We start from the raw sequence: 22,651 nt of genomic DNA, 5'->3' as shown, positions 1-22,651 counted from the left end.
TTCAAGGTGCAGCCTCATTGGTGCTGAGCACAGGGCACATTCCTGACACAGGCCAGGATGCTGTTGGCCTTCTTGGCCACCTCACCATGCTGCTGGCTGATGTTCAGCTGACTGTCTACTAGCAGCACCAGGTCCTTTTCTGCTGAGCAGCTTTATAGCCACTCCACCCCAAGCCTGTAGTAGTGCGTGGGGTTGTAGTGACCCAAATGCAAGACCTGACACTTGCCCTTGTTAAACCTCATACATCTGGCCTCACCTCATCAATCCATCCTGTCTGATCTCTCTGCACAGCCTTCCTACCTTTGAGCAACACAAATGAGGAACTGGGGGGGCTCTCTGGAGGAGCAACAAGCAACTCTGACAAGAGGTTGATCATGCAACAACTACAGTAGGGAGCAGCAGATCCAGAACCACGTGAAGGTGAAGTGGTAAAGAAGAAGGCTTTAGGCAAAAGTAGTCACATCTGCTCCTGCAGCAGTCCTGTTTGTCCAGCCATGATTGACCTGAAGGAGCAGACCTCAAAAAGCACAAAGCACGATGCGAGTAATCCCATGCTCAGTGCTGGGGAGTATGCCATGGACTCTGGGCATCATCATCCTGGCTCTCAGAGCTCCTGCTCTGCATGCTGCCTACTGCGTGCTGGGGCCATGTCCTGCGTCGCTGCACGTGTTGTGTATTTAATGTTAGCAGACTGTCACATAAACAGCCCAACCTTGCCAGCAAATGCTGATCCAGGGCTTCAAATAAAGAACTCCAGAGGCACTGCCATGCAATTTTCAGCAGGCCTGGTTTGTTTAGCAATTGTGTGTCTTGGCTTTTTGCATGTTATGTCCAGCGATCAAGCTCTGCAGGGCTGCTTTACTTTACACATGTCATACCATGGAAAGCTCAGCACTAGAGCATTAGTTACAAGTTAACAAGGTTTGGGGAAATGGAAAAAAAAAATCAAATTCTTCCTTTTTTATAGTTTTGTGTTTACTAAGGCCTCAGGTGGTAATTAATGCATTTAGAATCATAGAATCATAGAATCAAACAGGCTGGAAGAGACCTCCAAGATCATCCAGTCCAACCTAGCACCCAGCCTTATCCACTCAACTAGACCATGGCACTAAGTGCCTCAGCCAGGCTTTTCTGGAACACCTCCAGGGACAGTGACTCCACCACCTCCCTGGGCAGCCCATTCCAATGCCAATCACTCTCTCTGGCAACAACTTCCTACTAACATCCAGTCTAGACCTCCCCTGGCACAACTTGAGACTGTGTCCCCTTGTTCTGTTGCTGGTTGTCTGGGAGAAGAGACCAACCCCCATCTGGCTACAACCTCCCTTCAGGTAGTTGTAGACAGCAATGAGGTCAACCCTGAGCCTCCTCTTCTCCAGGCTAAACAACCCCAGCTCCCTCAGCCTCTCCTCATAGGGTTTGTGTTTCAGGCCCTTCGTCAGCCCTGTTGCCCTTCGCTGAACATGTTCCAGCACTTCAACATCTCTCTTGAATTGAAGGGCCCAGAACTGAACTCTTACCTTAGGAATGCCAAATTTCTGACACTTGGCTTCTCTGAGTGCATAAATGTTATGGGTCTCTAACAAAAGGCAGGGACTGAATCAGACCTTCATCTAAGACCTCTTCAAATGTAAAATAGGAATTAGCATAGAGTCTTAAACCAGCTATGCTCAAACATCACTGAAGTAATAATTTATTTATTTTTGCATCCAGCTTTTCCTATTTCCTATGGCTTTGCAAATCTGTCTGTGTGGACAGCTTCATTTCTATACATAAGCTGAGCAGCTTTGGTTTAGTCGTTGTATCATCTTCTATGGTTAAATCAAAACTAGGGGCACAGAGTAGAAAAAAAACATGTCTGTGCACAGCAAAACAAGGTAATGGGAGGAGAAATGAGATGGGAAGAGGGAAGAGGAAGAAAGAAATGAAGAGGGAAAGAGGAAATAAGTAGTTTTCTCTGTTCTGGAAAGCTTTTCTACAGAGAAGCAAGCACAGGCTAGAGGTTAAGCGATCCAAGTGTGGATTTGAAAGGAATAAAGACAGGCAGGTAGAAATAAGGATGAAAATTAATTCTTAACTAACTTGCATGAAGTAAGCTCTGTCCCTTTATTGTCTCTGTTCTACTTCACTCCTGAAACAGACCAGTCCATGCCTCTACACAGACACACTTTTATGAGTAACTCCCCTCCACAGCCAAAATACCAGCTCTCCCAACGAAGGGTATTTCTTGCACACTCCACATTGCACATGCTAAATACTTTATTGTACTGGATACAACCTCTAAATATTTACAGTAAGTGCACTAAATACCAATTATTTATTTTTTTTTGCCAAGCCTCACTGGCTTTATCCATGCCTGTGAGTTACAAACATGCTTTTGTTTAATCAGGAAAACAAGTGAACAGATTCCTGAGTCTCCCACATACACTTCTGGTTATCAGAAGTTTATCACAGGCAAACAGGAACATTTCATAGAGGCTCTCTTGTTGAAATGCCAGCAGCTTATCAGTGGGGTTGGATTTCCGTATGTCTCAGAAGACAGCAGCATAGTTTAATTTCCTTGTTTTGTTGGTACTTATTTTTGGTGTTTCTTGTTTGTTTCTTTGTTTTGTTATTGTTGCTGGGTTCTGGGAGGGAATTTTTTTTGGGTTTTGGTTGTTTTTTTTTTCCTACCAACTTCCTTTTGCCTCTCATAGACATAGAAAACTAGATCAGGGTGAAAAACTTCTTGGAAAATCCTTCAAGAGAATAAAAACAGAGAAGAAAGTGGGATATTTCCTTGAGCAGACATGGCTGGACAGGTGAGTGACCTACACCAAGCCTTCACTGCCAGCTTAAGTCATGCCACAGCTGTGACTTCTTTGCAAAGACAGAGTTAAAAATTTAGTAGTAGATCTTGGGGAAACTATTTGAAAACCCTTCATTACTGGTTTACTACAGTCAGACAGGTGTGCTTGGTTTCAGGAATCACTGAAAAGGTACTTCATAGATCTGCCCTTCCTCCTCATGCCAGCTGTCTCCTCGGTGTTTAGCATCCTGGTGAGCAATCAAGAGACGCCAGAGGACATGGTGGTTGGGAAGAAATGCAATGTGTGTCAAACACAGAGTGCATTTTCAGAATGACATGTAAATGCTGTGATGAACACCTCTGCAGACCAGTCCCTCTTTAAAAGTGATAGCAACAGGGAGTTGAAATTCTATTTCATGACCTTTCGTAGAAAAATCAGAGCATTTTCTTTGACCTGCAGATGAGTTCATGATTTATATTCCTTTGAATGCACAACTCTCCACCACTGCAATTGTTGAAACAAACACCACTGCATTTGAACCTCAAGAGGATTTACTTGGACCAGAGGCAGCCAGCAACAAGAATTTTAATGACTGTGGGAGGATCGCTGGTATTTTAAGAAGTCTTCTAAAACCTTTTGAAGGATTTGAGATAAGCAAAAATAAGTGGAGCAATTTTTAATTCCCTATGCACTTTACACCATGTTTCCACATAGCAGAAGCAAGTCCTAAAACTGCACAATGAAGCTGAAGTAGAAGTAAAAGGTAGAAAACATTTGAGATGAAACCAAGTGGCATGGGAACCACTCTAATGAAGAGACTGAATGAATCCCTCTATTCCAAGCTCTGTTTTTTATTCTCTTTGCTCACAGCAGCTTTAATTTCATAAGCTTGCAAAGAAACGCTCAATCCACAGATCAGGTTTCTCAAGGACATAGGGAGATCATGTCAATGAAACAAAGCACTAATTGAATTCTTAAACATGCTTGGTGAGTTCCTCTAGTGGAGTTGTACAAGCAATGTTTGTATCCTGCTGTCTTTGATCTAAAGCACTGCACTTCACCTTTCAGAAGAAAAAGCCACCTGCTGCCAGAAATGCTCCTGGATAAATCTACCCCAAGACTGAAATTTAACTGCTGTCAAGAGTTAAAAAAGCCCAGCTTCGTGAATTGTTGAGAAGGGCTGATCCTTGTATCCGGGCAGCAATTTCCACCTGTGTATCTGTCTTCACAAGGGACTTCTGGAGCCACCTGCATGTTACAAATGATTGCACTCCTTGTTTAAAATTCTTCACCTTTGGCTTCTCCAAAACCATTACACTTCCACCACAGTACACTGGGGTGTACTAATTCTATTAGCTATTTCTTAATATCATCCTGACATCCCATCCAGGAGAGATTCAACATAGAACATGAAAACAGCAGTAAAAATGGCACTTGGAATGGTCAGTCATACCCCTCACCTCATGTGGGGAACCTGGGGACAAGAAACCGTGCTCTCCCTGGATCCAGGGAAGAAAGCAACTATAGGCACTGTTGAGAAAAGGAAACTGCTTTTCAGTCATATGTCCCCTGTCTTTGGAGGCACTCAGCCTCTCCTGTCTTCTGCTTACCTGCACTAGCTCAACCATCACACAGGCACTAAGACAAACTTATGAGTGGCTTAGCAGGCAATTGCTTTTAAACGAGGAAGTTAATATAGCCTGCTCTTCTCTTTCTCAGTACAGTGGAGAGTACACATATCCACAGGGAGTGTATATGGATGAAAAAAAAAAACCACAAATCAACCTTTACATTCACCTACTCTCAAAAACAGGCAGGAAAATAAAGAAAGGTTTTTTTTTGTGCAAAGCAATTCAATACCTTGGTTAACTGGCAGATAAAGCTGTGTTTATCCCCTCTGCCCACTCCACTCCAGTGTCCACACACATTTGGCTTGACAGTAGAGGTGAATTTGTTTTACTGAAAGCAGTGACCAAACTTTCACTTTATTTAGTGAAGCAGCAAAGGACAATTTGCTCAAATGATCTTCCATCCCTCAGCAAGGAACTTTCTTTTCCAAGTAAATTTATGCTTATAAGCATAAAATCCAAGCATCTCTTCAAAAAAAGAGATACTAAAACCTGGGTTTTTTTTTTTGCTGGGCTGACCCTCCTCTCTCTATTTCTTCCCTTCCCAAATGGAAGAATATTGTCCCTTATGTCACATTCCCATATGGTACTCTGAACAATACACTTCTATTTTTTTTTCACTCTGGAACTTTTTGTTGTTGTTGTTGTTGTCATCAGAGAGCCAAATTATGACAAGGAAAACAGCCCCAAGAATTTACTGTTGAGATATATTTTACATTGTTAGGAGAACAGTTTCCCACAGAAAGGTCCCAAGTTTTTTATCTGCAAGATCCCATCTTTGCTCACATTCCCCCCTGTCAAGTTGTTCTAATTAATGTCATCAGTGCCTCTCGGTAATAGAGATTCACACAAGTGGCATTTCTCTTGAAACAGCCACACGTGAAGGACCCCATGTGTCAGCTCAGCTGTTCACAACCATGTGCATGCATAGCTATTATATGGACTGATACATGCACCATACACAGCACAGTGTAACCACTTGCAGCAGATGACTGCTCATGTTGTCTTGGCACAACAAAACAAAGTTATGTTCTCAGTAGCCCACTGCTTTTGAAATGAGGGCTACCTGACTTAAGAGATACCCTGAAAATATTTTTTCAGTGCAAAAATGCAGGTGTTTTGTTTTCAGTTACAAGAAAGGTTCTATTAAAAAGAACCAAAAAACCTCCAAACATATAAACTGCTTTCACATTAAAAATCCCTTTGTATTCTGCCATGAATAAGAAAAGCATTCCAATGCCAAAAGTACCTTCTAGTAATACATATATATATATATATGTATGTAAATCTACTAACTCTGTACGCCTGTAAGAGCTTCAGGGAAGTGCTTTAGGAACTTGTCCATAAAAAGACTTGGGACCCTTCACCTATTACACATGTCACACCACACTTCAAAAAAGAACATTAAATACCTTGTGACTAGAGTACTGTTTATTTCATAATCTAAACAAACACTGGAATACAGTCTATGCTTTTCTACTTTCCTGCAGACTTTACAATGAGCTTTTTTTTTTTTCTCCTTTTTTTTTCACCTCCCCCCACCCCGTAATTAAAACAATCTGCATACACACAGAACATGCATGCTCTCTAACACCAGTAACGAAGGTAAGAAGAGCCAGTTTCCATCATCTTCTTGTTGCCTGTATTAGAAGAAAATACTTTAGTTTTTACTGTAGTTAGGGCACTGTGGCTAAGGATACGAAGACTAGAGCAGAGTTTTACTCCCTGCACAGAAAATGTTCATCACAAGCATGCTGATGGTGATAAATATTACATGTCTATTAAATGATAGGCATACTTTTATCCCCTTTACTCCCTTTTTAAAAAGACTAAGTGGCTACATGTAAATGCGGTGAAGCAGGTATAAGCTTAATTAATCAGAGTTGGTTCAGACTGGCACCAAGACGCAGCAGAGTCTGACAAAGTCTCGGGAAGGCTTTCCACGGGCTATTGATGACCTCCACCACAAGGCATCTGCCTTCTACTTTCTGAAAGTAGAAATCAAAGGCCTTGCAGCACGGCCAGTCCTGCAGACAAAGTATACTGCGCCGGTGTGTCGCGCTCCCTGGAAAAGAAGCTCTTGTAGTCCATTAGTGTTTGAGAAAAACTTGTGAGTGGGTTACCTTCCCCGGAGACGCCTACCCACCCCGCGCCGCAGCGTAGCCCCGCTGCCTTTCGTCAGCCACGTGGCTGGCTGAGGTTTTACACCACTGAGTGGTCATTGCTGTGGACACCAGCCAAGATGGTGTGGTTGAGTGAGGACGCTGACCGGTCTGAGCCTTCAGTCGGGCCATTGGCGCTCTCACTGCGCTGGCAGCAGAGTATCTGCTTGAAGGTTGCGCTCATCTCCTTGTCCCGGTAGGAGTAGATGATGGGGTTCATGGCAGAGTTGAACTCTGCCAGGAGCAGGAAGAATTTTTCATAGGCCAGGACGTTGCACTGCGGACAGCAAACATCTAGGAGCAGCAAGACTAATCCTGGGGTCCAGCAGATTATGAAAGCACCTAAGAAGAGAAAGAGCAGACAAAACACACCAAAACCCACAGATATAGTAATGTGCAATTACTCATCAAAATGCCATGAAAATCATCCAATTGGAAGGGGTAACACTTAATTCTTGTCTTTCCAGAATATCATTCCCACTCTATTTCTTCACCAACCTGATGAGAGGGATGCCTTTCAAAGATCTGTAAATGGTTACGGGCAGCACATCAAAAGAGCAAGGCACTCCCCTCCACACTCACCAAGTGAAACTGCTTGGCAAATACATTTGCATTTGAAGTTGTTAATGAGGGACATTTTTTCCAGCTAGAGACCTCTGTCTAATCAATCTCTTGATCAGGAGAAACAATGCTGCAATTTACTTCCCAAACTAACAACAACAAAGAAAACGTTTCTGTGAGTGCTGTGACCAAAGCATCAGTAAGACAGAAAGAGTGGCACAGGCAGCAATTCTCAAGAAAAAGAAAGCCTGGGTCTTGTTAATCTATTTCAGCCCCATTATGTAATGGAAAGTCCTAAACACACATCCTTCTTGCACTGAAATGCTGTCCCTTCAACAGATCTACTTCTTTTCTTAGGGCTCTATTCAATAGACATTCAGAAGCTCCGCGGGCTTCAATAGTGTAAATACCAAAGAGCCTTACCCTGATTAAAATGCTTTCCCCCTCCTTTCTCTGATTTGCAAAGCTCTGAAGGGAATATGGGCCAAAACAAAATCCGGAGTTCAACACAGAAATAAAACCAGATGCTTTGCACTTTTTTGGAAGTAATGAGTTAAAGAAAGATGCTAACTCCTTGCAAGATAAAAGAGACTTTTAATACAAGCATCACTGGGGAAACCCTTACACATCTACTGTGTCTGAACAAAGATGGTGCTCCTGAGATTTTCCAGGTTGACTTGCTTGACCGAGGTGGAAACCAAGGTCTTACCATCAGCAGGCATGCTGAGTGCAGGCAGCAGCAATAAGGGCTTCCCAGTACTACCCAGTGAGTGCTGTTTTCAAACAGCTTACCCTGTGACTCTGGTATTTATTTGTTAACATATTGCCTCTGGTTTTCCCTGCAGCACCATCCTCTGCAGGTCTAGCATCTGTCTACAGTCAGCCTCCATAGCAAGCGGAATTTTCACCATGCCTGCCAAGAGGGTGCCAGCTATTTGCAGCTTGAGTGGTGGTGACTGTAAGCGGTGCAGACACCTTTCTGTTTGCATACCAAACTTACCTACACGAAACAGAAGAATGTTTTCCAAAGGGCTCTGCAAACATGCTGGGCGTGCCAGGCTACAGTCACTGGTTGCCAAGCAGGCAACCACACACACAGGCTTTATAAATACCAAGAAGTATCAATAAACTGAGCTTGCTTGCAACTGGTGATGCCACAGTGCCACCCAATGCCTATCACTTTGGAGACCAACAAAGCCCACAAAGGGGGAGAAGCTGGAAGCCAAACTGCCAGCTGGCAGTACAAAGCATCAATGTCTTTGGCCAAATGACTTTGTTTGGCATTGGCAGCAATTTTACAGCACAAGGATGAAACTCTCCCACGCTAAAGTGGCACCAAACATATGAACCCACTTCACAGCTTTTGTTTGCAGTTGTTTTATATCCCAGCAGTCTCAGAAAAGAGTACTTGAAACCCATGCAAAGGACTACATTCTTCTGTCCCTTTATCAGTTTCCAGAAGAGCAGAAAACTGCATCTCTTTACTTGCAAGGTAGTTTGCACTGATACAGAGTCTGTGGAGCAGCTCTGATGAGCTGGTTTCTGCAGAAACTAGCCCAGCGTTTCAAACTCAACCACTCACCACTGAAACTTGATGCTGTGTTCAACATACACTGATCTAGTGAGCCAGTGAGGCAGTAGTGTTCCAGTTTGAGCATGCATTTTCTGCCTCAGGAAAAGATCTGAGATGGAAATGCTGCAAGTCGTGGGTTCTACACTCAGGGACAAAAGACAATGACAGCATCCTCATCAGGCCTTAGCAGAGAAGTCCAATGTGGGAACAATGGAGCTGTCAGGAAAGCTCTCCTAGTGCTGTTCAAAGTTGTAATTGAAAGCTTCCAATTTGCCAACATCTTTTTTTTTGTTGTTCTTGTTGATTTTTTTCCCCAGATCTTTTATTAAGAAACTAAATAAGCCAAACAGAATATACTGTTGATATATTTTTTGAGTATGTTAAAAGAAGCAGTACAGTGAGGCAATTAGGATTTTGGCCCTGAGAATGTCCCACAGTCTTTGACAACATTCTGTATGCAGCCCACTTCACTGAACACTGGTCTCAGATGGAGTTTCTGAGCCTTTCCAGGCTTGACCGAAACTCAGATAGCCCACTAGCCTGTATGCTGAGGCCTGACATGGCTGCACTCAAGAAAAAGTGGACTGTGGTTCAGCAAGCAACTAAACACTCTACACGGAGCATGTTAATGCTGAAATAAAGGTAAAAACACAGCGTCACCTTCACACCCAGCTGTCATAGTCTTTGGTTGAGATTATTTCAGCCTTTTTAAAAGAAGGGAGTAAAACAATAAGGCTCTTGGTGAATTGGAGTACAGAAAAGTTGTATTTAAAGATGTGCAGGAAAAGATATGGCACACATGAATCCTTAACACCTAATACAGACACAGGATACATGAGAATTGCCCCCAAAACCTTCCCCGTCAACCAAGCTAAACCACCAAAACCCCAGTGCTCATTTTCTGCCCCCTTTCAGCTGCCTCCCATTCAGGCCAAACAGTCTGAAATCTGCTGCAGCTGGGACCTTGGAGGCTGCAGGCCACAGAGTACTCCTACATAATTACCCAGATAAGAATCCCTCTGGAGAGCTGAAAAGGAAGGGAGAAGAGAGAATGCACTGACTTTGCTGCCCACTTATAAAGTGTTGGCAGGATTATGGGATTGAATAACAAAATGAGGACACCTGAGGATCATGGTATCACAGTATCATCAGGGTTGGAAGAGACCTCACAGATCATCAAGTCCAACCCTTTACCACAGAGCTCAAGGCTAGACCATGGCACCAAGTGCCACGTCCAACCTTGCCTTGAACTGCCCCAGGGACGGCAACTCCACCACCTCCCCGGGCAGCCCATTCCAGTGTCCAATGACTCTCTCAGTGAAGAACTTTCTCCTCACCTCCAGCCTAAATTTCCCCTGGCACAGCCTGAGGCTGTGTCCTCTCGTTCTGGTGCTGGCCACCTGAGAGAAGAGACCAACCTCCTCCTGGCCACAACCACCCCTCAGGTAGTTGTAGACAGCAATAAGGTCTCCCCTGAGCCTCCTCTTCTCCAGGCTAAACAATCCCAGCTCCCTCAGCCTCTCCTCGTAGGGCTGTGCTCAAGGCCTCTCACCAGCCTCGTCGCCCTTCTCTGGACACGCTCAAGCATCTCAATGTCCCTCCTAAACTGGGGGGCCCAGAACTGAATACAGTACTCAAGGTGTGGTCTAACCAGTGCAGAGTACAGGGGCAGAATGACCTCCCTGCTCCTGCTGACCACACCATTCTTGATGCAGGCCAGGATGACCAGGATGGGTCTCTGTAGTTTTTTAGGGGAACCCTTGGAACCCCTCAAACCATGACACCAGCTCTAGAACAGAATGGAAGTCATTACTCTGCAAGTTACTGCTCTGATGCTCATGCCAGGCTTGGAGCTGGGTCAATAACAATGTTGGCAGCCAGAGCATCAAGAGGAGAAACCCTTGCTGCCCATCTCCAGACCCTCCTGGGCAGTGTGAGCTTTTCACTGCCCTGCCTCCCAGCTGCAGACCAGGCTGACTTTCCAGCCTGTGTCCTCCACATGGCAGCAGTGGTAGCAGAAGAGCATGAAGCCTCCGGGACCATACCTTTGTGCAAGCAGGGCTGGCTTCAAGCTTCTCCACAGACTGCTCATCTGTCACCAGGGGGTAAAGGCCATTGAAGCTAGCCTCATTCAGTCTAGTAGGTTTTGTTTTATTTTAGCCCCCGGGATTTTCCTAGCAAAACTTCCCACCGTGCTAACGGCTCCCGCAGCTTATTAAGCTAAGTGCTTGCAAATGGTGACACAAACAATGCCTTGGGTTTTCTCCTTTGTTATTTCACTGTCTGTCCTCTGGAAAATACTGGAAAGCATCACTCACAGTAAGGGCAAGTTAGGTATAATGCAAGTAACGTACAGATGTTGGGCTCCTGTTCAGATTTAGTAAACATAATCTGTTAAAATATTGAATTCTTTCCCTGGAAGGATAAAGGGGAAAAAAAAAAGGACCTGAAATGCTTATTAAAGTGAAATGATACTAAGGTAGGAGTAAGGTTAAATTCTTCTCTTTCCAGAAATATGTTGTGTATTGATTTCATCAAGAATGAAGAACTAAAAATATCACATATAATGAAACAGTGAGATCCAACAGCTCCCTGCTGCCACATTCTAAGAAGCCCTAAGTATAGAGGAAAATTTTGTTGGCTTTTTCTGCTCAGGAACAGAACTGACAGCAGTCCAAAGCACAGCATGAGTAATTTCCAGGTCCATTTTACAGATCTGGCCAAACTCCCATTAACAGTAACATACAAAGCATTCAGTGAAATCAAATCTTCTTGTCTTTGTGGATATGTCATTGTCATGCCATGGTACTAGGAGAGACCAAGACACACAACTAAAATTGCAGTTGGAAAGTACTTGGGTGGCTGAAGACCACTGGTGCCTGAGGTGACACCTCCAATCCTGGCAGTCCTTAGAAGCATTGGCACTGTACAAAGCTTACTGAACTGTTCATTTGCAGCAGGAGGAACACTTCTAAGGTGCACATTCTGCCCTGCGGGTCTGGAAGGCAAGGAGTGTGTGAGGAAGAAATGCCCATCAGGCAGAGAAGCAAACAGCTAGCCATGAGGCAGGAATGCTTGAGGCAGCCAGAGAAATGGCATAGCATCTTCTAAAAGGCCTCAAGAACAAAAGAAGGGAAAGGTCCCCATAGGCTGAGAAGCATTTATCACAGCAGGAAATCAAAGCAGTCATGACATTTATCTCATTTTCTATTGCTGTGTGCTATCTGCCACCCAGGGCTGAATTTCCAGCTCCTCATGAGGAGTGTCTTGCTGCACTGTGGCAGAAGTCCTCTGGAGGCTTTTCCAATGACCACATCACTTCTGTCTTGAACCCTCATCTGGGGCAAGAGTGTGGACTGTATTTCCATGGTAGGTGGATGTTTGGAAAAATCCAGGATAAGCATGATGTAGTCTCCTGGCAAGATTTGATTGCAAGAAAGTAAAATCTGTTGTGGGCAGTAGGTTTATGAAACAACCATGATAAATCACAGACAAAAAAAGAGTTACTAGAAAAAAACAAGAGAACAAAAACCAGTGGAAAAGAAACAAGGCACATGAGAAAAATCAGTCACTCATTACTAGGAGACCAGACTGGATGGCTACTCATGAAACTTCTCAGGCTTGCAAGCAAAGCATTTCATGAGCAATGGGTTTTGTTTTGGTTTGAGGTTTTCTTGCCTTTTCCCTTGGACAGTACAAGTCTGCATTGGTTCTGTGAACATTTGTTTTCCTCTAATTCAACAGTGAAATAAAAGAAGTGTTTCCGCTCCTGCCAAGTCACACAATTCCGTCCCTTGGAGGCTCCAGTGGGAGGCAGCTCTTGTCCATCTATTCTGAAACATCCCTTTAAACCCCCTTAACCATACTGTGTCCCTTGCATGTGCCCTCTCCCACCCGTCCTGAGTGTTGCCCCTGACTTCACTAATTTCTGTCACAGTCTCATATACATCCTGCAAATATAATATTCTGGGATGTATTAGAAGGGCTGTGGTTAGCTGGTTGAGAGAGGTTCTCCTCCCTCTCCATTCTGCCCTGGTGAGTCTGCATCAGGAATATTGTGTCCAGGTCTGGGCTCGTCAGCTCAAGAAGAACCTCAGGGAACTGCTTGAAAGAGTCCAGGACAGAGCCACACAAATGATTCCGGGAGTGGAACATCTTCCTTACAAGGAAAGACTGAGTGAGCTCTTTAGCTCTTTAGCTTGGAGAGGAGGAGACTGAGAGGTGACTTCATTAATGTTGATAAATATATAAAGGGTGAGTGCCAAGGGGAGTGAGCCAGGCTCTGCTTGGTGATGTCCAATGACAGGACAAGGGGCAATGGGTGGAAGCTGAGGTATAAGAAGTTCCATGGAAACATGGGGAAGAACTTTTGCACTGTGAGGATGACAGAACTCTGGAACAGGCTGCCCAGGGGCATTGTGGAGTTTCTCTCTCCAGAGATACTCAAGACCCACCTGGATGCATTCTTGTGTGATCTGGTATAGGTGATCCTGCTCTGGCAGAGGGATTGGACTGGACGAGCTTTGTCCATCTGAAGCCCATATGGAGGGGAGAAATATGGAAATGTGCTCTTTTAGGCAGCAAATAGAGAGAATGGGGAAAAAAGATCTTGCTTGACATTACAGTTTTGGTAAGATTACAGAAACAGGATAAGGCACTACTATACCTAAGACAGAAGAGACCTCTTTCAGCTGAACTGCAGGGATACTGATATTCTGCCTGCGCAAGTCCTCTCTAAATCTCCTGTTCTCAGAGTGGCATTTTTGACGTGTGGCTACACCACCTCTTCCACTGAGACAGCATCAAGAGCTGAAAGCACACCTATCATCACTGCCAGTGACCAGCAGGGAGGAGGGTCTTGTGGCACTTCCTTCAGGCTGAAAACAATGATGTGGAGAGATGATTTGTTTAACAAAACCATGGCCAAAAAAGGCCTACAAAAATGCCTGTGATTTTCCACATCCCAGTACAATTCCACCCTCAGCAGGGAAAGCCACTTGCTATGCTGGTTGAGAAGCAAACTCATTAACTGCAACACAGCTGCCCTTCTTTATGCCCTAGCCATCTGTAAGTTGTATCAATAACCCTCCTTATCACACTGTGGATTATCCTGTGCATAACATGAACAGAGATAAGTCCTGCATGAAATAGTGTTTATTTATAACTACATACTCTTTTCCCCAGATACAAATGTTGGAGAACGAAATCTAAAACTGAATGCTGAGCTATTATACATGCAGAAGATCCACAAAGATCATTTATCACACAGTAAACCCCCAGAGTGCAGGAGTAATTCTTTTAATTCTATTCTGACATCATGTTCTCCAACTCACAACATTACCACAATAAAGCTTATAGTTCTTGGTGGACAAAAACACTTGCTGCTGCTGGGTTTTGTGGTCAACACTCGGGTAAGGTTTGTGTCCATCCATGGAATATTTATGTGGAAGGGGGGAGGAGGAAAGGTTACTACCATATATGGACCAGATTAATACATGCAAAATGATTTTATGCTAAATTTGGCAAATTTTGCAGAACTTCAGATACGAGAGGCTCATCTCCTCATCCACAGTCTCCAAGAGGCTTGGGGAGAATGGCAGTGAAAGACAAACCTTGAAACTCATCCCAGGCTGGGCAGAGCAGCATGCAGCACGACAGTTAGGAATGGCCTTGTTGGAAAGGTGATATCAAAATTCCTTCATTTTAATTAAAGTATCTTGTTCTGGGACTTTGAGCATACTTTATATGAAGTAATGGCTGGATAGTGTAGTAACAAAGAATGTGTGTCTTGCTCCAAAACTTACTTCTCATTCCCAGCAGGAACACAGTATGTGTCTGCCTGAAGTATAGGCTTTCACCTTTGAACTCCTGTGTAGAGAATTTACTTAGTGTTTAAAGCATATCTACCTCTGTCAACAAACCACCCCCTTGCGGAGGTGCCTGACTGCTTTCCTCTTGAACCACTTATCCAGTTTAAAACATGCTAATGATTGAACAAGAGAGCTTCCTTGGGGCTCTGCATGTGCTCTAGCAGAAGCAGCAAGCCATGCCCCCAAAGACTGAGGTTCTAGTATACATTATCACCAACTCACTCTGGGCCTTAATATTTAGTATTTCACCTGTGCCCATTCATCACTTTAATCCTCATCACCTTCTTTCCTTTCAGGAAAAAAAAATTATAAAAGATAATTTGAAACTCTTCCTAAATGGACATAAATTCTTGACCACAACTGACAATCCTGCTGGCATATAGATTCCTTTGCTAAAGGCTGGCCTTTGCTCTACCTGTTCTCTTCCAATGCTTACATCCCCACATTGCTCTTGATGACTTATTCAAATATTCACTCTTACACATTGTGACCTACACATTTAGGTCAAAGTCCTCCTTTTAAACCAGACACATTTGTGCATCTGTATCTGCTGCAGGTAGAGCCAACTGAAGAAACAGCTGACCCACTGTGACATTCACAGGGTGCAGACAACACCCATTAGCCACTAACCCCATTGGCACCACTAGCCACACAATCGCCATCCTTGAGCACAGACAGAAAATGCCTATGGTTCATCTACAACCATCATACCCCTTCAGTGATACCTGGAATGACTGACACCATTGGTCTTCTCTTCCTGCATCAATGTGCAAGCCCAGACCAGAGGTAGTGAAGAGCAGCAATTTTTCCTCAGCAGGATATTATAAAGGACATGTTTGAGTCCTCATGAACTTGCTTTCTGCAGCACTTTGAGCTTGCTGCCAAGTGATGGAGGCAGGGTATGCTGACACTTGGCCTCATGGCTTTCCTTTGAGAGGTCTTGTCTGCTGTGTGAATTGCTATCTGGACCCTGTGTGGCCTTTCTACAGAGCCTGGCACCAGCTACAGATGTTTCAGATACCATGTGGGTCGCCAAATCCTTGCATATCTCTGTAGAATCTGAAACTCTTGAAGTTTGAAACAGCAACAGATAAAAAAGCTGGGCAAGGATTGATAATAAAACAAAACAAACTGAAGAAAGAATGAGATGTGGGTAGGAGTAAGCTATCACAACTAACCCATCTATTTCATGGGTGCTCATTCAACTCTAGCCTAGGTTAGCATTTTCTTAGTCATTCTATGATTTCTGTTTGCAGTCCTGACAAAAGTGTCTGCTGGTCTCTGCCACCTGATCCAGCTGCCCTCAAGTATTCCTTGGCTGGCATCTCTGAAGGAGAAATCAAGCACTATGGGTAATGGAGGAGATGGGACTATTTTTCAACTGGCACCTGCAAACCAAAGAAAGGTGTTCAAATACCTCCTTGTTTCAAGTGTGCACTTGTCATGGTTTTAAAGAACACCTGGCAAAGACAGCACGTGCAAACTGCTTTCCAAAACCAACCAAACAAAAAAATCTCGAGCCCATGGCAGCTTATCTCTGTCCATTACAATCCCACAAGTCAGAAGGTCGTTAAGGAAAAACGGAATTCACCACTGACTTAGTGACTCCAGGAGAGACACAATGTTCCTACTGCCATCCCCTGCTAAAGAGGAGAGTAAGCCTTTTATCTACAAAAAGCATTTTAGACAAAAACAGGAAGTCATTAAACACCAATGGTCAGGATTCCAACTGATTTCTAAATTCATAAAGATATGTGAACCTAATCTCTGAATAAAAGCCTGGCTGTTGCCAAAGCAATCTCAGTATTTATCTCTGTGTAAAGACAAACAGTAGTCCCCATGGAGTTGTGCTGTTGCCAAAAACCTGACACGCAGGGGAAATTTTGGTGCCTTTTTCAACTCCCAGGCAGCCTATGTGAGCCTTTACGCTCTATTATGGACACAAAGGCTCCCATAGTCCCAAATAAGTGATGGGAGCTTGGCTCAAAAAAAGATCACAAAAGCACTCCTGAGGCTCAGGGTACTGGTTTCAGAGGGTCACTGTGACAAAGGACAGAGACAGGACAAAGAAAAGCAGGCAACAGATGTCTAGGGGAAGTTAGAAGCAAGAAACTGCCTTTCAGTCCATATCTGGCAATCTACTTGCATTCCCTAGCTCCAGCTCAGCCAAGATCCTCTTTATGGGTACTGATTGCTCATGGTCATGACTTGGGTCACTGGGCGGGTGACAAACTCGTCCCTAAATGGCAAGAGGATCCTTGTTGTAGGGGTCTGTGTGAGGCTTTCAGGTCCCAGACACAGAACACTCTGGAGGTGACCAGGTCTAGTGGCAAAGAGAACATGCTTACAGAAACATGAAGGCTTGCAACGAGAGGTCATCTGAGGAGGAGCAGGACTGCTGGTAATCTGCAGGCAGGGCTCACAAATCAGTCCTTGTTCTGCCTGCCTCTGCAAGGTATATTTAGCATGCCTGGGACTTGGGTGTTTGACCACTTCTCAAGTACCTGCAGTTTTTGATCACAGAAGAATCATTCATGGCCACGTTGAAACCCTCCTGCTTGGCCCACTTGACCTTTGGAAATCCATAGGCCACCCCCACCCAGCCCCCCCAGAACTCTGGTACTTTCCCGGGGACAGTCGCAATGCAACACTCAGACAACACATTCTGTTTAGCAGATTCCAAACAACTTTGCTACAAAAGATTGTTTAATTGTATTTTCTTTTGTTGTTAAGGACATTAAGTGTTACAGTTATTATGTTTGGACAAGCTCCAGTTGCAACACGAGTTTCCAAATGAAGGCTGGGTTGGTGCAATTTAATATGTAAAGAACTGCTTTGATTCTTACATAAGATGAAACTAATAATATTAGGAGATACTAGCCTCTCTCTGCTTCCTTAATAGGAATAAAATTCGTTTCTCCCATGCTAGTACCAGGCTGTGAATAGGAAAAAGTGTAACAAAAAGGTAGAGATACTTCAAGTGGCTGTATCCGTCAGTTCTATCTCAACTGCAACACAAACGTGTGTGCTTACATTTCTATACAAACATACTGCAATTAATGTGATAATAGCTAGCTGGTTAAGCTGTGGTAGACACCCCTCGAGGGGACTGAATTAAAACCAGTTACACAAACCAGTTTTAAGAAGCAGAATCCACCATGGAAGCTACACTCCCCTGGGAAAACAAAGCGCTTGAGCTTCAAAGTCAACAACGGGGGTTAAGACTTCTTGGTTAAAAAGTACCACTGCAGAATAAATCTTCCTGGAAAATAAGTTCCTCTCTTGGGTATGTTACAATAGCCTGCACCCCCCCCTCCCCCCTCCCCCCAAGACCTTCTAGTCTCTACTTAAATCTTAAATGAAAATATTGCCTTAAATCAGGAGCAGCCCTTGATAGACTACTACAGATAGCACTGTAGCAAGTCACTTTTACACATCACCACTCAAGCAGGACCCAAACTTTCCTAGTGGTAAGTATATACTGACATCTTATAAGAAGAGTAAATTCCATTTTTTTTAGCAACTAATTTTATTTAATCATTTAAACTTAGAATCATAGAGTCCTTTGGGTTGGAAAAGATCTTTAAGGGTCCAATCATTACCTAACTCTACCAAGTCTGTGGCTAAACCATATCTCTCAGCACCAATAGCTGAGAGCGTTCAATAGCTCCAAGTGCAGGGTGCTGCACTTTGGCCACAACAACCCCATGCAGAGATACAGGCTGGGGTCGGAGTGGCTGGAGAGCAGCCAGATAGAGAGGGATCTGGGAGTGCTGATTGATACCTGCCTGAACATGAGCCAGCAGTGTGCCCAGGTGGCCAAGAGAGCCATTGGCATCCTGGCCTGCATCAGGAATGGTGTGGTCAGCAGGAGCAGGGAGGTCATTCTGCCCCTGTACTCTGCACTGGTTAGACCTCACCTTGAGTACTGTGTTCAGTTCTGGGCCCCCCAGTTTAGGAGGGACACTGAGATGCTTGAGCGTGTCCAGAGAAGGGCAACGAGGCTGGTGAGAGGCCTTGAGCACAGCCCTACGAGGAGAGGCTGAGGGAGCTGGGATTGTTTAGCCTGGAGAAGAGGAGGCTCAGGGGTGACCTTATTGCTGTTTACAACTACCTGAGGGGTGGTTGTGGCCAGGGGGAGGTTGCTCTCTTCTCTCAGGTGGCCAGCACCAGAATAAGAGGACACAGCCTCAGGCTGTGCCAGGGGAGATTTAGGCTGGAGGTGAGGAGAAAGTTCTTCACTGAGAGAGTCATTGGACACTGGAATGGGCTGCCCGGGGAGGTGGTGGAGATGCTGTCCCTGGGGCTGTTCAAGGCAGGATTGGACGTGGCACTTGGTGCCATGGTCTAGCCTTGAGCTCTGTGGTAAAGGGTTGGACTTGATGATCTGTGAGGTCTCTTCCAACCCTGATGATACTGTGATACTGTGTGATACTGTGATACTGTAGGTGCTTTTTTTTCCCCTGTGTCAGAAGGGTGTTTGCCATCCTACAGCATACAATTTTACTGTGGTAAAGACAGTATTTCCCATACTTGAAGTGGGAAATACAATGAACAAGCCTGGAAATGTTTCATTGCTGGTGGTAAATATATGGATTCCAGAGGCACCTCCTCTGTGCTTTCATTTGTACTTAACAGGACAAAATCTATACTGATTTAAAGTCTTCAGGCAAACACAGAAGACATAGCTGAAAAAAACATACCTTTATTTCAAAGCATAGCTTCACGAAATCACATTGCTAAATCATGCATAATACAGGTCGGGGGGGAGGAAAGGAGGAAGGTGCATCTTCAGCAAGCCTATTCTCTTCAAAATATAGACCTGTGGAAAACCATGGGAACTAACACAAAAGTTAAAATCGTAGAATTATAGAATCATTTTGGTAGGAAAGGACCTTTAAGATTATCAGGTCCAAACATTAATATAGCACTGCTAGGTCACCACTAAACCATGTCCCTCAGCACTCACATCTACAAGGCTTTTAAACCCCTGCAGGGAAGGGGACTCGTCCATCACTTTTCCAGGCAGCATGTTCTAGGGCATGAGCCCAAGGTCATGCTGGTGGCTGGTGTCACTGTGGTCACTGGCATATGGAAGCCCACTGGCTGCTTGCTGCACATCCCTGGAACCTTTGCTCCCTGGAATGTCAGCAACCAGAGTGGTGGTGTTACATCAAGGTCCTGGGCTGGCAGTTGCCAGGTTGCCTGACGTAACCACAAAGGCTGAAAGTGAGAGCCACTCTCAGATTCAGCCAGCCCAGAAGCTGGAGGAACACTTCTAAGCCTTCAGTGTCTCCTGTGCCATTGCCAGCACAGAAGGGCAGAGGAACAGCCAGCCCAAGCAAGACTGCTTCCTGCTTTCCACCAGGAACTGGTGGGAGAAACACAGGTGGGAGAGGATGGAAGCTGCTGCTGACCTCTCAGACCCAGAAGAGCTGTTGCTTGGTTCCCTAAGTGTCTCAGAGAAACATGAACAAGGCCATGGATTGGGATGACCAGTCATCCCTCCAGAAGAACTGGTGGAGGACATGTCTCTCTCACCTGTGTAGAAGTAACAATTGCCATACAGTCAAAGTAGCCCCTGGTAACACCAGCAACACCAGTGGCAAAGAGACACCCCCAGGTGAAGAAAACACCTCAGTAGAACCTGTTTGCTTGAGCTTAGATTTCTTTTATGCTTCCAGTTTTTAAATATTCCTAATTAAATCTCCATTTAACTAAAAAAAAATGCCTTCTAGTCACCTGTGCTCTGGATGATTCTCTCTCTGACCTCTAGTCAAGCACTAATTTTTCAAGGAAGAAACCAAAGTATCTGAAATCATGACACTGTGGATTCCCTTCATTTGGTTAGTCACTGTCATGGTTTCAGGGGTTCCAAGTTATTCCAGAGTCCCTTAGAAAACTAAGGAGTCAGGATCCATCCCAGGGTATGAGCTGGTCACCCCTGGGTATCATAATTACATTATTCAATCCCATAACCCTGCAAACACTTCAGAAGTAAGCAGCAAGGCCAATTTGCTCTCTCTTCTCCCTGCCTCTCCAACTCTCCAGAGGGATCCTCATCTGGTAACCATGCAGTATATGCCCTGTAGCCCACAGCTTTCAAGGCCACCAGCTGCAGTGAATCTGGCTGGGGCCTAAATGGGAGACAAAAGGGGATAGGAGAAAATGAGCTCTGGGGTTTTTGGTGGTGGTTTTTGGTTTGATTGAGAGGGAAGGTTTTGGGGGAATTCTCATGTATCCTGTATCTGTATTAGGTGTTGTATCTGTTCCTGCACACTTTTAAATACAACCTTTCTGTATTTTCATCTCCAACTCAGTGAGAATGTTATTATTTTACTGCCCTTTTTTCCTTAGAAGAAAAGCAGAATAATCTCAATCTGTCACACTCCTGCACAAAAAACTACTACAGTCACATAAATTTGGAGAGGGAAGAAGGCATCATAGTTTCATTTGCAGGTTTCTAATGCCATTGGTAGAAACCAACAAAAGAAACAGAGGAGTCAACCTCTCCATCCAGTTATCTTCCAAGCTGGCCACTGCTCAGCACAGCACACTCTAACCATAGAATCATAAAATCATGGAATCAACGAGGTTGGAAGAGACCTCCAAGATCATCCAGTCCAACCTAGCACCCAGCCCTATCCAATCAACTAGACCATGGCACTAAGTGTCTCATCCAGTCTTTTCTGGAACACCTCCAGGGATGGTGACTCCACCACCTCCCTGGGCAGCCCATTCCAATGGCAAATCACTCTCTCTGGGAAGTACTTCCTCCTAACATCCAGCCTGTACTTCGTCTGGCACAACCTGGGATTGTGTCCCCTTGTTCTATTGCTGGTTGTCTGCGAGAAGAGATCAACCCTCACCTGGCTACAACCTCCCTTCAGGTAGTTGTAGACAGCAATGAGGTCAACCCTGAGCCTCCTCTTCTCCAGGCTAAACACCCCCAGTTCCCTCAGCCTCTCCTCAAAGGGTTTGTGTTCCAGTCCCTTCACCAGCCTTGTTGTCCTTCTCTGGACATGTTCCAGCACCTGAATCAGACCCCTTGGCTTGCTCAGTATAGAAACAGGAGTGAAAATGCCCAGCTTGCAGCACACAGGTACACAGCACAGCACAGCCAGTAACACATCTGACCCTGTAATGGGGCACATACAGTCTTCTCCTGATCTTGACAGAACTCCATAGCTAATTCAAAACAAGAAGAAAGCAGACACTGATGCACAAACATTTTGCAACACAATGATCATCTAGACTGATAGTATCCCAGAATCACATTATCATTTCAGTTGGAAAAGACCTTTAAGGTCATCAAGTCCAACCATTAACCCATCACTGACAAGTCACCACTAGACCAAGTCCCTCAGCACCACATCTACGAGTCTTTTAAACCCATCCAGCAACAGGGACTCACCACTGCCCTGGGCAGACTGTTCCAGGCCCTAGCAACCTTTTGAGGAGGAAACTGTTTCTCATATCCAACTTAAATCTCTCCTGGTGTAACCTTAAGCATTTTCCTCTCATCATTCAGAAGAACTGCCTTATGAAGACCATGTTCCAAACTTGTCTCTCCCTGAAATTGCTTAAGTACATTTAAAGTTAACACCTGAACCGTGTTGGCATGTATACCTGGAACATAACCAGCCACGGGCCAGGACAAAACCTACCTCATCTTCCATCACCTTTACCAGTAGCAAGGCTGTTACCTGAAAGCTTGATCAGGTAATTACAACAGATGTTGACATGCATCCAATAAACCAGCCATCAGCCATTCAGGTCCTAAGGAGAGGTATCTGGTGCCACTATAGGTACCTAAGGGCTTCTACCAGCTGCTACTCCAGCAAGGCACAAGCCTCCCTAATGCCTGTATCCTGCTTACCTGTCTCTTGTGGACATTGTGGTCTTTCTACGATGACACTGGACATCCACACTTAGAAATCTGTACCACTTCTGTCCTAGAATAAAACTGCACTTAAGCAGTGAAGCACTGATTTAGGCACAAGGACAAAACTTCCCACTATCATCAGATCAATCTGCAGCCTCTCTCAACAGAGACCACCTAGGAAAT

The 22,651-nt window shown here is 44.6% G+C and overlaps 1 protein-coding gene across 4 annotated transcripts in view; it reads right to left on the bottom strand.

The window, feature by feature from the left end:
• Positions 1 to 3,624: 3,624 nt before the first annotated feature.
• The window catches only part of LPAR1 (lysophosphatidic acid receptor 1), a 94,267-nt gene continuing 75,240 nt past the window's right edge, over positions 3,625 to 22,651 (bottom strand). For all 4 annotated transcript variants that reach the window (XM_064176690.1, XM_064176694.1, XM_064176692.1 and 1 more), the window contains one exon: positions 3,625 to 6,921. In XM_064176690.1, coding sequence (XP_064032760.1) covers positions 6,620 to 6,921 — 302 coding nt within the window. In that variant the 3' untranslated portion in view covers positions 3,625 to 6,619. The remainder of the gene's footprint in view (positions 6,922 to 22,651) is intronic.

Source organism: Pogoniulus pusillus, chromosome Z (genome assembly GCF_015220805.1).
Source record: "Pogoniulus pusillus isolate bPogPus1 chromosome Z, bPogPus1.pri, whole genome shotgun sequence".
NCBI lineage: Eukaryota > Metazoa > Chordata > Aves > Piciformes > Lybiidae > Pogoniulus > Pogoniulus pusillus.
The sequence above is the reverse complement of the archived record's forward strand: the minus strand, read 5'-3'. Positions and strand labels throughout refer to the sequence as shown.